The 13,624-nt window shown below is 41.4% G+C and overlaps 1 protein-coding gene across 1 annotated transcript; it reads right to left on the bottom strand.

The window, feature by feature from the left end:
* Window positions 1-9,895: 9,895 nt before the first annotated feature.
* Window positions 9,896-13,253, bottom strand: LOC143560199 (putative protein phosphatase 2C 33). Its single transcript, XM_077048553.1, has 5 exons — window positions 12,924-13,253; window positions 11,559-11,921; window positions 11,330-11,447; window positions 11,025-11,248; window positions 9,896-10,701 (listed from the first exon to the last, which is right to left on the bottom strand). The coding sequence occupies exons 1-5, from the start codon at window positions 13,170-13,172 to the stop codon at window positions 10,288-10,290; spliced, it is 1,368 nt and encodes a 455-aa protein (XP_076904668.1). The 5' UTR covers window positions 13,173-13,253; the 3' UTR covers window positions 9,896-10,287.
* Window positions 13,254-13,624: the final 371 nt, after the last annotated feature.

Genomic DNA, 13,624 nt, shown 5'->3' with positions numbered 1-13,624 from the left:
TAAAACAGAAGATACAAGGGTTAAGCGCGAGAAGGCTGAGTGCGCGAGCGCGAAGGCTGGCACAACAATCCTTAGCGCACTGCGGGAAGAATCACATCCTTAGCGTGCTGTGTGAACTAGAATTCTAAGCGCATCGCGGGAAGAACATACATTCTTAGCGCATCGCGGGAAGAACATGCATTCTTAGCGCGCTGCGAGAAGAGTTCTCTTCACGCATCGCAGGAACAAGATGTCTTCACGCAGGCTTCCATGTAAGGAGTCTGGCGCGTGGAGCTGCAGACAACCTTAGGCGGGAAGGAACAAAGGACAAGCAAAGAGAAGAAAGAGGGAAACAAGGCGGAAAGAGAGAAGGAGAGGGACGGGACGGCGGAAAGGAAAAGAGAGAAAGAGGCGGGAAGGAAAATATATATTATTATTAAAAGTAAAATATAAGTATAAATATTAAATAATAAAAGAGAGATCGGGTCAGAGAAACGGGTACCTGGGTCGGGTAGGATCAGGGCAGATGTCACAGTCTCCCCTACTTTAAGAAATTTCGTCCCGAAATTTATCTCGAAGTAGGTTGCGCAGAGAACAGGTGCGGGTACTTGATCTTCATTTGATCTTCCCTTTCCCATGTAAACTCGGCTCCGCGCTTGGACTCCCAACGAACTTTCACGATAGGGATACGACTGCGCTTGGTTTGCTTAACCTCGCGATCCATAATCTCAACAGGCTTCTCAACGAAATGCATAGATTCATCAACTTGAACTTCATCGAGTGAAATGTGAAGGTTCTCGTCAGCTAAACACTTCTTGAGATTGGATACATGGAACGTTGGATGCACATTACTGAGCGCGGGCGGCAGGTCAAGTCTGTAGGCAACTTTTCCCACACGCGCGAGAATCTTGAATGGACCAACATAACGAGGAGCAAGCTTACCCTTCTTCCCAAAGCGGACAACACCTTTCCAAGGCGACACTTTGAGGAGAACAAGATCACCAACTTGAAATTCGAGAGGCTTTCGCCTACGATCTGCGTAACTCTTCTGTCGGCTTCTGGCAGTCAGCAGATGATCACGGATCTTGGCGATTTTATCGGTTGTCTCTTGAACAAGTTCGGGTCCTGTGATTTGAGTTTCACCCACTTCGCTCCAACAGATCGGGGAGCGGCACTTACGACCGTAAAGTGCTTCAAATGGGGCCATACCGATACTGGAATGATAGCTGTTGTTATAAGAGAACTCGATCAAAGGCAGGTGTGAATCCCAATTACCTCCAAAATCAAGAACACAAGATCGGAGCATATCCTCAAGAGTTTGAATAGTTCGCTCAGACTGTCCGTCAGTCTGAGGATGATATGCAGTACTCATGTCCAAGCGAGTTCCTAACGCAGATTGGAGAGATTTCCAAAAGCGAGATATAAAACGGCCATCACGATCGGATATGATGCTCAAAGGAGTACCATGGCGGCAGACAATTTCCTTGACATAAAGCTGCGCGAGATGCTCAACACGGTAGTTTTCACGAATGGGCAGAAAGTGAGCAGACTTAGTCAATCGATCCACTATTACCCAAATGCTATCATGTTTGCTTGCTGTCAAAGGTAACTTGGTAATAAAGTCCATCGCTACACATTCCCATTTCCACGTAGGAATTTCTGGTTGTTCGAGCAAACCAGACGGGCGTTGGTGTTCAGCTTTAACTTTAGAACAAGTCAGGCACTTAGCTACGAACACAGCAATATCCTTTTTCATACCGGGCCACCAATAAGTTATGCGCAAATCCTTGTACATCTTATCAGCGCCAGGATGAATAGAATACCGAGATTTGTGCGCTTCACTCAGGATATCAGCGCGAAGATTCTCATCAAAGGGGATCCAGATGCGATTAAGATAGCAGAGAATTCCACTCAGATTAGGGACAAAGAGTGCTTCCGCGCCACACGCTAACTCGGCGCGAAGGTTACCATTACTGATGGATGCGCGCTGCGCGTCACGAATACGCGATTCAAGGTTGCTTTGAATCGGCGCGAAGTGAAGCTGCGTGCGCGGCAAAATACAGTTAAGCTGGCAGGGTTTTCGGCTGAGCGCATCGGCTACCACATTAGCCTTACCAGGATGATACCGGATCTCACAATCGTAATCGCTGATGAGTTCGTTCCATCGGCGTTGCCTCATGTTAAGTTCCTTTTGATCAAAGATATGCTGAAGGCTTTTATGGTCAGTGTAGAGGATACACTTAGTACCATAAAGGTAGTGTCTCCAGATCTTCAAGGCAAAAACAACTGCACCAAGTTCGAGATCGTGAGTTGTATAATTCTTTTCATGAACCTTAAGTTGCCTCGATGCATAAGCGATAACCTTGCCTCGTTGCATAAGAACACAACCGAGACCTTGGTTGGAGGCATCGCAATACACTACAAAATCATCATTACCCTCAGGTAGCGCAAGAACAGGAGCTTTACACAACAAACGCTTGAGCGTCAGAAAGGCTTCTTCTTGCTTCGAGCCCCAAATATACGGTTTACCTTTGTGCGTCAGAGCTGTTAAAGGCAAAGCGATCTTTGAGAAGTTCGAAATAAATCGCCGGTAGTAACCAGCTAAGCCCAGAAAGGAACGGATCTCAGAAGGAGAGGATGGCGTAATCCAGTTCTTGATTGCTTCAATCTTGGATGGGTCGACATGAATACCCATCTTGTTTACAACATGACCAAGAAACTGTACTTCATCAGACCAGAATTCACACTTGGAAAGCTTAGCATAGAGCTGCTCGGTTCGAAGCTTCTGCAACACTAACCGAAGATGTTGCTCATGCTCGGCCTTGGTCTTAGAATACACCAGAACATCATCGATAAACACGATCACGAATTTATCCAAGAAAGGCCTACACACCCGGTTCATTAGATCCATGAAAACGGCGGGTGCGTTGGTTAGACCGAAGGACATGACCAAGAATTCAAAATGGCCATAACGAGTTCGAAAAGCAGTCTTCGGAACATCTTCATCGCGGATACGCAACTGATGATAACCAGAGCGGAGATCAATCTTCGAGAAACAAGAGGCACCTTGGAGTTGATCAAAGAGGTCGTCAATACGCGGTAAGGGATACCGGTTTTTAATGGTGAGTTTGTTCAACTCGCGGTAATCTATACACATGCGAAACGATCCATCTTTCTTTTTAACGAACAACACCGGAGCACCCCAGGGCGAAGAGCTAGGGCGGATGAATCCTTTAGCAGTCAACTCTTGAAGTTGGCTGGCCAATTCTTGCATCTCAACGGGTGCAAGACGGTAAGGAGATTTAGCCACGGGGGAAGCACCAGGGACAAGATCAATACGGAACTCGACTTCACGAGCGGGAGGGATACCAGGAAGATCATCAGGAAAAACTTCAGGAAAATCACGCACAACAGGGATATCGCGAAGCTTCTTTCCTTCATCGGGTTTAACCACATGGGCTAGAAATGCAATACACTTCTTCCGCATGAGTCTTTGGGCTTCGGCGCAAGACATAAGTTTAAGACCACGGGAGGGTTTTTCGCCGTAAATATGAAGATCACCATTTTCTCGAGGTATGCGAATCAATTTCTTGGCGCAAATAACTTCGGCGCGATTATTCGAAAGCCAGTCCATACCAATAATAACATCAAAGCTTCCAAGAGGCATAGGGATGAGGTCAATCAGAAAATCGTTTTCGTTAAGGTTAAGCGTGCAATCTTTAATCACAGAGTTAATTAATATAGTTTCACCGTTAGCCAATTCAACTGAAAAATCCTCTTTTAAATCGCTGCGCGGTCGCGCAAGCTTCTGCTCGAAGGCGCGAGAGATAAAACTTCGATCGGCGCCAGTATCAAAAAGTACAGAAGCATAAAATCCGTGAAGTAAAAATGTACCATTAACTACGTCATTATTCGCTTGCGCTTGGTGCGCGGTTATGTTAAAAGCTCGTCCACGCGTCACTTGGTTTGAAATCTGGTTTACCGGATTCGCTTGTGTAATCTGAACTTGTAGTCTCGGGCACGCGTTCCGGAAATGACTGGGATCACCGCAGTTATAGCACGACCTGGGCCGTGGGTTTTGGTAGGTTGGTTGAGGGTTTTGCGGGTAGACTGGTGGTGTTGGCGCAATTGGGTTGGCGAGAGGGACTCTACAGTTTTCTACAAGGTGACCAGTGCGGCCACATCGGGTACAAAGTCGACACGGGGTCTGGGTTGGGTGGTGAAATCTACAGGTTGGGCAAAAGGGATGGTTTCCTGTGTAAGGTTTCTTAGGAGGCGGGGCAGGGAGTGCGGGATTGGTTATGGCATAGTTGTGGCCTATAGGAGGTGTTGGGTAGGCTGACAGAGGTTGAGGGGCGTATGCTAGAGGCTGGTAAGCGGGTTGCTGGACTATGGGCGGGTTGGTGAGCGCGTAAGCTTGTCTGCGCCTACGTTTCTGGTTATGGTTTGAGGGTTCAGGTTTGGTTTCTGCGGGTTCAGGGGCAGTTTTGGTGGGTTTGGTCTTCTCAGATCCCCGCAGGAACAGGGTTCCTGCTCTGACATGGTTGTCGCTGAGCACAGCGGCCAACTCGATGGCGTCAGAGAGGGTAACTGGGTTTCTGGCCCATACAGAATCTTGAATTTCCATGGGGAGACCCCCAAGGAATTTCTCTATGGCTCGGCGTGAAGGGGTAACAAGGTGAGGGACAAGCAAACTTAGTTCGTGGAAGCGCGTCGCGTACTCTCGCGCTTCACCACTGTACTGCTTAAGATTCCAAAATTCCTCCTCCAGGCGCTTAACTTCGTTGGGAGGGCAGAATTCTCGCGTAAGAATTTCCTTGAATTCCTCCCATGTCATGCTAGAAGCAGCCTCTGCGCCACGCGCATGAGCTACTCCATTCCACCATGTAAGCGCTCTGGATTCCAGGACACTGGAAGCATATAGGGTTCGTCTTTCTGAGGGGCATTGGGTATGGAGGAAAGTGTTTTCAATCTTCTCAAGCCATTGGAGCATCACGGTGGCTCCTTCAAGACCTGTGAACTTCGGAGGGTTACCCGCATTAAAGGACTTAATGTTATAACTCGAGGTGTTGGTATTGTTTTGGCTCAAAGCTTGGGCTATTGCGGCGGCCATTTCCTGGGAACGTTGCTGTCTACGCATGCGCGAGGCTTCTCTTCTCTGAAATCGGCGAGATAGCGGAGGCATTCTATAAAAGTTTTAATTTTTGGTTAATGTCTTAGCGCAAAGTATAATCTCATAAAGCTTGGTTTCGCAGGGTTAGATACTATCAAAAGTTAAAGTAAAATAAATGACCCTAAATGCAGACTTAATAAAGGTAACAAATTCGAATCAAGAATCGACAATTCATGTATCACCATGACTTTCCGAATTCCCAATTTAAAATATACGAGCAAACGAGTATTGGAGATTGACGATTCATGTATCACCATGACTTTTCAATCTTCAATATAAAACATACAAGAAAATGAGTATTGGAGGTTGACAATTCATGTATCACCATGACTTTTCAAGTCTCCAACCTCAGAACATAATCGTAAATGGAAATTGAAAATCAACTATTCATGTATCACCATGACTTTTCGGATTTTCAAACCCAACAAACGAATATGTAAGAAAAATCAATAAAAATCGAAATTCACAAAAATCGAAATATCGCGGAATAAAACATAAAACCATATACTGCGCAAGTGCGAGCATATTCATAAATAACGAGTAATTAACAATAAGCGCGCAAACATGAGATTTCTCTCATGCGCGAGAAGGGACTCTTAGGTATTCTAGGCCGTTACGTCTAACCACCTATCCTAAAGTCAACCTGGCTCTGATACCAATCTGTAACACCCCGACCAAAGGCGGATTATACATCGGGGCGCCACATATTGTTTCATTACTCGTGACACTATTGGTGTCAATATTTATTAATACACATTTTATCGCGCACGCGCATGCGGGGAAAATAAAGAACATAAATCAAACATAAATCAATATATTATAAATTATAACATTCAAACATCATTAACTTGTCCTGATACATTTTAATTCTAGGTCCAAAAGTAAAAACGTCCTACGTGTCCACAAGCTCCAAAACAGCTACTGCAAACCTGAACATGTGTTAAAATAAACGTCAAACACTTGCGTGTTGGTGAGAAATCAAGTTTAATACAATACATAGATAACAATAAATCTGCGCGCAACATGTGTATGTCTGGTTTTCAACAAGGGTGTAATCTGATCGGGACCAACTCTAAGAGACAAGACTGCCAGTGCTCACAATTGAGCTCACAAACAAGACTAACTGTGCAAGTGTAACAAAAGAGAAAATCATAAACGATAGTTCTCCCGTGTTCATCTAATGGTACCATGAAAACTGCGGAATAGACCGTCCATACGGTTAATGATCCACACATACAAATAAACAGCCAAGTCTACGTCCTCAACACATGGGATACTGCGCGACTAAAGTTCATAAACAAGTTTAAGACTCTAAGTTGTATGAACACATGAACATCCCAAAACTTTAAAAGCAAAAAGGGATTAGATACGAGATAACTCACTTGATAAACGATGCGGTGTAAGATAAAGCAAGAACCAACTTTAAACAAGCACAAGTTAACCTATAAATAAGATTATTGTTTTAATGATTTGTTTTAAGTCTTGATTATAAGTTAGCATAATTAATAAGTAAATTATAATATATATTACCGGAAAAGTAGGAAGAACAAGGAGGAAGACGGAGGCAGAGAGGAAGACGGCAGAGAGAGCAAGGAGCAAGAGAACAGGAGAGATTAAGTGTTTTGTGTGTGTAGTGTTAGGAAAAATAATGTTATTATTTATAGAGAAACCCTAGGGAACACAATCCCTAGGAAAAGGGGAAAAGATCTCAAAAAGCAAAAGATTCCAAAAGCAAAAGATATCAAAAGATATGGCAGCTGCAGGGGGCAAGATAAAGCTGTCAGGAAAACAGTAACAGGCATGGGCGGGTCAGATAAAGGTACGGGTCAAGCATGGCAAAAGCAGATCTCAAAAGATAATGTCAGTCACTTTTTCTACCAACCAATGGGGGTTGGTACGCATGCTGCGCCGAAAGTAACTATTCAGACATTAGATAGGTTAGGTCAACAGCTCAGAAGAAAAGGCAACACAAAAGCATACAGGCTGGATAAAACAGAAGATACAAGGGTTAAGCGCGAGAAGGCTGAGTGCGCGAGCGCGAAGGCTGGCACAACAATCCTTAGCGCACTGCGGGAAGAATCACATCCTTAGCGTGCTGTGTGAACTAGAATTCTAAGCGCATCGCGGGAAGAACATACATTCTTAGCGCATCGCGGGAAGAACATGCATTCTTAGCGCGCTGCGAGAAGAGTTCTCTTCACGCATCGCAGGAACAAGATGTCTTCACGCAGGCTTCCATGTAAGGAGTCTGGCGCGTGGAGCTGCAGACAACCTTAGGCGGGAAGGAACAAAGGACAAGCAAAGAGAAGAAAGAGGGAAACAAGGCGGAAAGAGAGAAGGAGAGGGACGGGACGGCGGAAAGGAAAAGAGAGAAAGAGGCGGGAAGGAAAATATATATTATTATTAAAAGTAAAATATAAGTATAAATATTAAATAATAAAAGAGAGATCGGGTCAGAGAAACGGGTACCTGGGTCGGGTCGGATCAGGGCAGATGTCACACCATTGGCAATAGCCTTTATAGTGGGTGCTAACATTCTGGTTGGTGGGCCATTTGACGGGGCGTCAATGAATCCCGCAAGGGCGTTTGGGCCTGCGTTGGTCGGGTGGCGGTGGAACAACCATTGGGTGTACTGGTTGGGACCGTTTATTGGGGCAGCGATTGCGGGTTTGATATATGAGTTCGGGATTATACAGCCCGAGGTGACGGTTCACACGCACCATCAGCCGCTTGCTCCGGAAGATTACTAGGCGAATGGTGGTTTTGTAATGTTGTTATTGTGTTTATTTTGTTGTGTTTTGCAAGTGTTGTGTTTATTTTGGTTTATGTAATTGGAGTCATGAAATTTTAATAAACTAATAAGGGTGTACCTACTCATTGTACAAATTTTGAACTATGGTATGTTATATAACAAATAACTGTTATGTTAATATTGTAACTTTTATAAAAAAATTGTTTCCACATAGAATTATATGATGTTTTTATCTTTAGAATGGTTAATTTTTAACGATTAGTTTTTATGCATATACTTGTATATAGTTATACAGGCCGTAGTGTTTGTATAACTTTTAACACAATACACTTCACGGGAATATGGTTATAATGGTTACAGGTCGTATAGCTTTTAACATGATACTCTTCTAATCAATCAAATTATTGTTCGTATAACTTTTAACGCAATACACTTCACATTGTATAAGGTTTCACAACCTCTAAAACAGATCGTATAAGGTTCTACAAGTCGTATAATTTTAACATGATACAATTCACATCAATCAAATTATTGTTCGTATAAGGTTCTACAGGTCGTATAACTTTTAACGCGATAGACATCACATCAGTCAAATTATTGCATTAACTTTTAACACATCCAGAAGAACTATCATCAATCAAATTATTGTTTGTATAAGGTTCTATAGGTCGTATAACTTTTAACGCGATACACTTCACATCAATCAAATTATTGTATTAACTTTTAACACATTCAGCAAAACTATACACTGTGTATGATATGTTAAAAAGGCTCATATAGACCGCATAACATGTCAGTGGTGTGCATCTAGCCAGGGGCGGACCTACATAGTAGCCGTCGGGGTCCCGGGACACCAATGTTTTTTAAAATTTATTTAGAAGCGATATAGAAAATTTTTGAAGGACCCCATATAAATTAACACTTGGACCCCATATCAATATTACCATTCTAGTCTAGTGGAAACCCCCTTCCAATACCACACGAATGACCCGAGTTCGAGCCTTGCTCTTTCCCGTTTTTTTATGTATTTCGTTTTTTAAAAATTTACTTTATATTAGTTTTAGTTTTGACTTTTGGCCCATGGGTTTTAACATATCCCAATTCCCAACCCAACTCATCAGACGTAACACCCTCCACACACATCTCAACCCCACTGCTTATCCCTAACTCACGCCTCTCTCAGTTTTTCCGGCCAGCCTCCGCCCATATCTGCCAGCCTCCGCCTCACTCCAGCCACCGTTCACCCCTCTTTGGTCTTATAAGTCTTTGTTTCCTCTGATTTTGTCTCAAACTAAAGGTAATTTTAGGGCTAATTAGTTGATTGATTTTATATATAATTATACATTTATACTCATGTTGGTTATTGTATGTTGTATATTGTTGTTAGATAATCTAGCATGATCCTACGCACAAAGGCTACATGCGTGCATATACTCGGTATGCACATCAAGGGCCGAAAAATGAGCTAACCAAAACCTAGTTCAGTAGTTCAGTGGCGAAGCTTGGACTAAGACACCGGGAGGCCGAACCCAAAATGAATACAAAAGTTCACAAACGAAGAGGGCCGGGCTCAAAATTTCGTCCGAAAACGGCTAAAATTACACTACGTATAAAAATTTTCAACCGAAAAGGGCTAAAATTTACACTACCAATAAAAAGTTTCGGCCCAAAACGGCTAAATTTACACTACATATAAAAAAGTTTCGGCTGAAAACGGCTAAATTTATACTACGTATGAAAATTTTCAGCCGAAAACAGCTAAATTTTACGCTACGTATAAAAATTTTCAGCCGAAAACTGCTAAATTTACACTACGTACAAAAAATTTCGGACGAAAACGGATAACTTTACACTGCTATGCAAAAATACAGGAGGGTCGGGGCCACCCCGTGCCCTAAGCAACCTTCGCCCTTGACCTAGTTGTCAACATTCAGCAACAATCATAAGTGTAGCCACTCGAAAACAACCATCAGTCGCCTGTAGCAAAGCCATATCGGCTACTTAATATGACAATATGGGTTTGAAAATCACAATCGAGTCGAAAAATCAACATCAACTCATGGAACAAACGCGTACACACCGGCTGCTCAATATCGAACTATGCATTTATCATACCCTCAAAATATTCTTACAATGTAAATCAGAATATCAAATAAATAAAAACTCTCACATTACATATTATTCCTTTTAACATATAACAGAACCTTTGACAAATTATACTCAAAAGAGAGTTGACTTTCACTAACTTTACCATTTTGCCCCAACACTCTGATATAGTTGAGGCTTTGTTTTCTTTCTTTGTCTTTCCTTTTTCTTTCAAACAAATAAATAACATAAAACTGAATTAAAAAAACAACACGAAAATCGCAACCAAAACCTGACCTCACTTCGTCTTCTTCTGTTCCAACGTTTGTTTCTCGAGCTCCTCGGGCGCAAACCGAGGCAAAGTCAATAATGTGTTGACCCGAGACACGCCTTCAAGGGCGGACCAGTCTATTCCATCACCAGCTTCTCCTGTTTCAGCATCCGCGTCGTCCACATCATCATCCGCCAAATCATCATCAGCTCCCGGTTTCAAAACCGGGTCAATAGAAGCAGTGGCGGAAGCGGTTGAGATGTTGTTTTGGTGTGGGTTAAGAAAAAGGCACACGACTGCACAGTCGTCGACTTTAGAAGTCGGGTATTTGTACCTCCATGCACGCACCGCTGACTCGACCACGGTTCGAGCCACACATGACCGTGACTCGGCAGACGCCACGATGTCCACAACTTCTTGGTTTGTTAGCACGTCCCAAATCTGTCAACAATTACAAGTAAATACTACATGAAGATATTAAATAGATAATCATTTGTAATAATACAAAAATGTTAAATCTTTGAACTGAAAATGACCAATATATTTATTAGCATGAAAAACATCAACATTAACCAGCACAGACTAGTATTGTTTAAACGAGTCAAACGGATTGATAGGTTGAATATTTGAACCCAAAAACAATCAATATATATCTATCAGTGACATCACCCCTACCCAAGTCAACCCGAACACAACCCATTAAAAAAACAGTGTTGCTATAATAGCCATAAAAATGCAGGGAATGGTACTAATAATATTCATACCCCGTCACTTGCCAAAACCACAAACTGGTCGTTTTCTGTTAAACGTCGGTGAAAGATATCAGGAACAGAAATGAGACCAAAATCTTTTAGGCAAAAGTCCCCAAAAGCACGAGCCATGGCTAGACCCGGTGAGTCATTATTAGGTAGCCAAACTCGAGTCACATCTGGTTCATCGTGAAGCGCGAAAACACGACCTCTGCATTTCCGTATCCGTTCTGCTTCGGCTGAAAGCATTTTTCAAAAAGTTAAAAAATAAAGAAAAGGAAAATATTATATAGAAATAAAGAAAAGGAAAAAAGAGGTACCTGGAAGATTAGGTTTCAGGTCAACAGTCAACTGAACTGCAGTAAGAATATTATTTTTATCCTTTGTGCACAATATAGCTCTCGAGTCCCCAATATTTCCAATTATAAGATCCTGACCCTGCAACAAACAATGATATCAAGTCATTAAATCGTAATTCATAAGTTTTTAAAAATTCAAATTTTTATAAATAAAAAATAAAAGAAAATAAAAATCATATTACAAATTTACCTGTTTGATCAATGTAACAGCTGTTGTACCGCTACAAAAACAGTCAATATTAGCATACATCCTTAATTCTCTATCCATGACTTTAAAAGCCTTCAAAAACGAGTCTTTTAGCGCTTGCAATTTGTCAGAGTTTTTATTAGTTTCAAGGTCTAAAAGAGTCTTTGAATCCTCAGAATTAAAGCCCGTTTCTTCATTAAGGGTAACCTCACGAAGGACATCATCACTGCCTTTTGTATTGACATCCCAATTTGCAGTTAATTTCAAGGGGAGTGAGTCCCGAACTCTCTTAGCAACCAAGTGACCAAATGGCCCGTGACCATCAAACACACCACAAAAGATCGTGTCTGTTCTCAACCCAAAATTCTGAAAAGGAAAACGAATATATAATTAACATCTTGTACTTTGATCCGGTCTATTTTAGTCACTGAAGTTATAGAAAAATGTATCATATTGGTCGTCTTTTAAAATATTAACCATAATGTCCTTAAAATGTTCCACCTAGGTCACCGCAAGTATCATCAGGTTAAGGGTATTATGATCATTCTTAACAAAGAGGACTAAAATGTAACACTTTTTTATAACTTCATCGACTAAAATGGACCATATTGTACAATGAGTGAATAAAAAATGAATCAATTCATGTCATCTTTCTTATGAGTAATTGATTAACATCAAGCTCTCCCTTTTTTTCTAGAGAAAGATGACATGAGTTGATCCAATAGTAATTAGCTAGCTTCTTAACTTCTACAAGACCTATACAATAACCATAAACTGCAATACTATGTGAGGGTATTTGGATTTGTTTTCTGAAATAGAATATCTTATGACTTATCATTGTGACTTATAGTCATAATAGTCAAAGAAAATTGTATGGATAATCAGTCTATCTATTAATCTAGAGTTAAAATCGAACCATATAATAACCAATAAGTCACTTTGATACTTTTACTCCTATCTCACAAGATGAATCTAACTTTTTTTCCCAAAAAAATGTCCTTTTTGTTTTTTTACATGATAGTTCTACACTTGAAATTAGTCAAAAGTCAAAAAATTCAAAAGAACAACCGATTATCTAATTATTGCACCTTTAAGCAACAAAGCACATCAAAACACTACCTTTAACTGTTTCCATTATACTGTTTATCCTAGTCTGATTACTCAAATTAAATAATCAAGTTCATAACGCACATCCAAACACCCCTTTTGACTCTAAAACCGTTAAAACTTAACATTCTAACGACTCGACTACACTTTCAAATAGATGAACATTATCATCATGAATCAAAGCATTAGATCATACAGCAAAAAGAAACTAATATCATCTATATATAGTAAAAGTAAACAAAAGAAAGTCAAAGATCAAACCTCCCAAACAATCATGGCATCTTGATTGGTCCCCTTTTTGCCTTGTTGAGTATACAGTGAAGCAACTTCACTAGATCCACTCAAGAACATTCTCCCCGGAACCCTGTGAAGATGATCTTCCCTATGCTTATTAAACGAAGAATTCCTTGACGTCTTCTTCTTACTTTTCCTTCTTTTAACCCCATAACTTGGCGTCGTTGGGGAGCTTGGGTGCGGACTCCTGCTTTCTTCCGATAAGCAGGACCCCATCCGTAGGGCCCTGACTATATTCAACAAGCACTCCAGACCCGCAGCACAACCAAACCCCCTATTTTCTGTCGATGGATCCGTCACAAATGATTTCACAAACACGAAGTGGAACCCTAACTCCCTAATTCACCTTTAAATACTACAATTTCCAAATATCTCACCAGATTTTGAAGATTCTTGAAGCTTAATATCAATCATAAACAACAGTAACTCCTGGTTTCTCTCACTAATTGACAATCACTAATTAGGTCCGAAAACGTGTTTGCGGAACCCTAGATCCCCAATTTGTTAAACGAAAGCTCCAACTTCTCACTAGATTTTGAAGATTCAAGCTTAATATCAATCATAAACAATAATAACTACTTGTTTCTCTTCACTAACTGAGAATCAAAAGGCTAATTAGGTTAGCATCTAGGTACACCTGATCAAAACGCAGCGTTCGGATTCGAATA

This window comes from Bidens hawaiensis, unplaced genomic scaffold (assembly GCF_021521415.1).
Source record: "Bidens hawaiensis isolate Kalapana, Puna unplaced genomic scaffold, B.hawaiensis_p1.1 tig00020232_1, whole genome shotgun sequence".
Classification (NCBI taxonomy): Eukaryota; Viridiplantae; Streptophyta; class Magnoliopsida; order Asterales; family Asteraceae; genus Bidens; species Bidens hawaiensis.
This window is presented reverse-complemented; position numbering and strand designations above follow the sequence as displayed.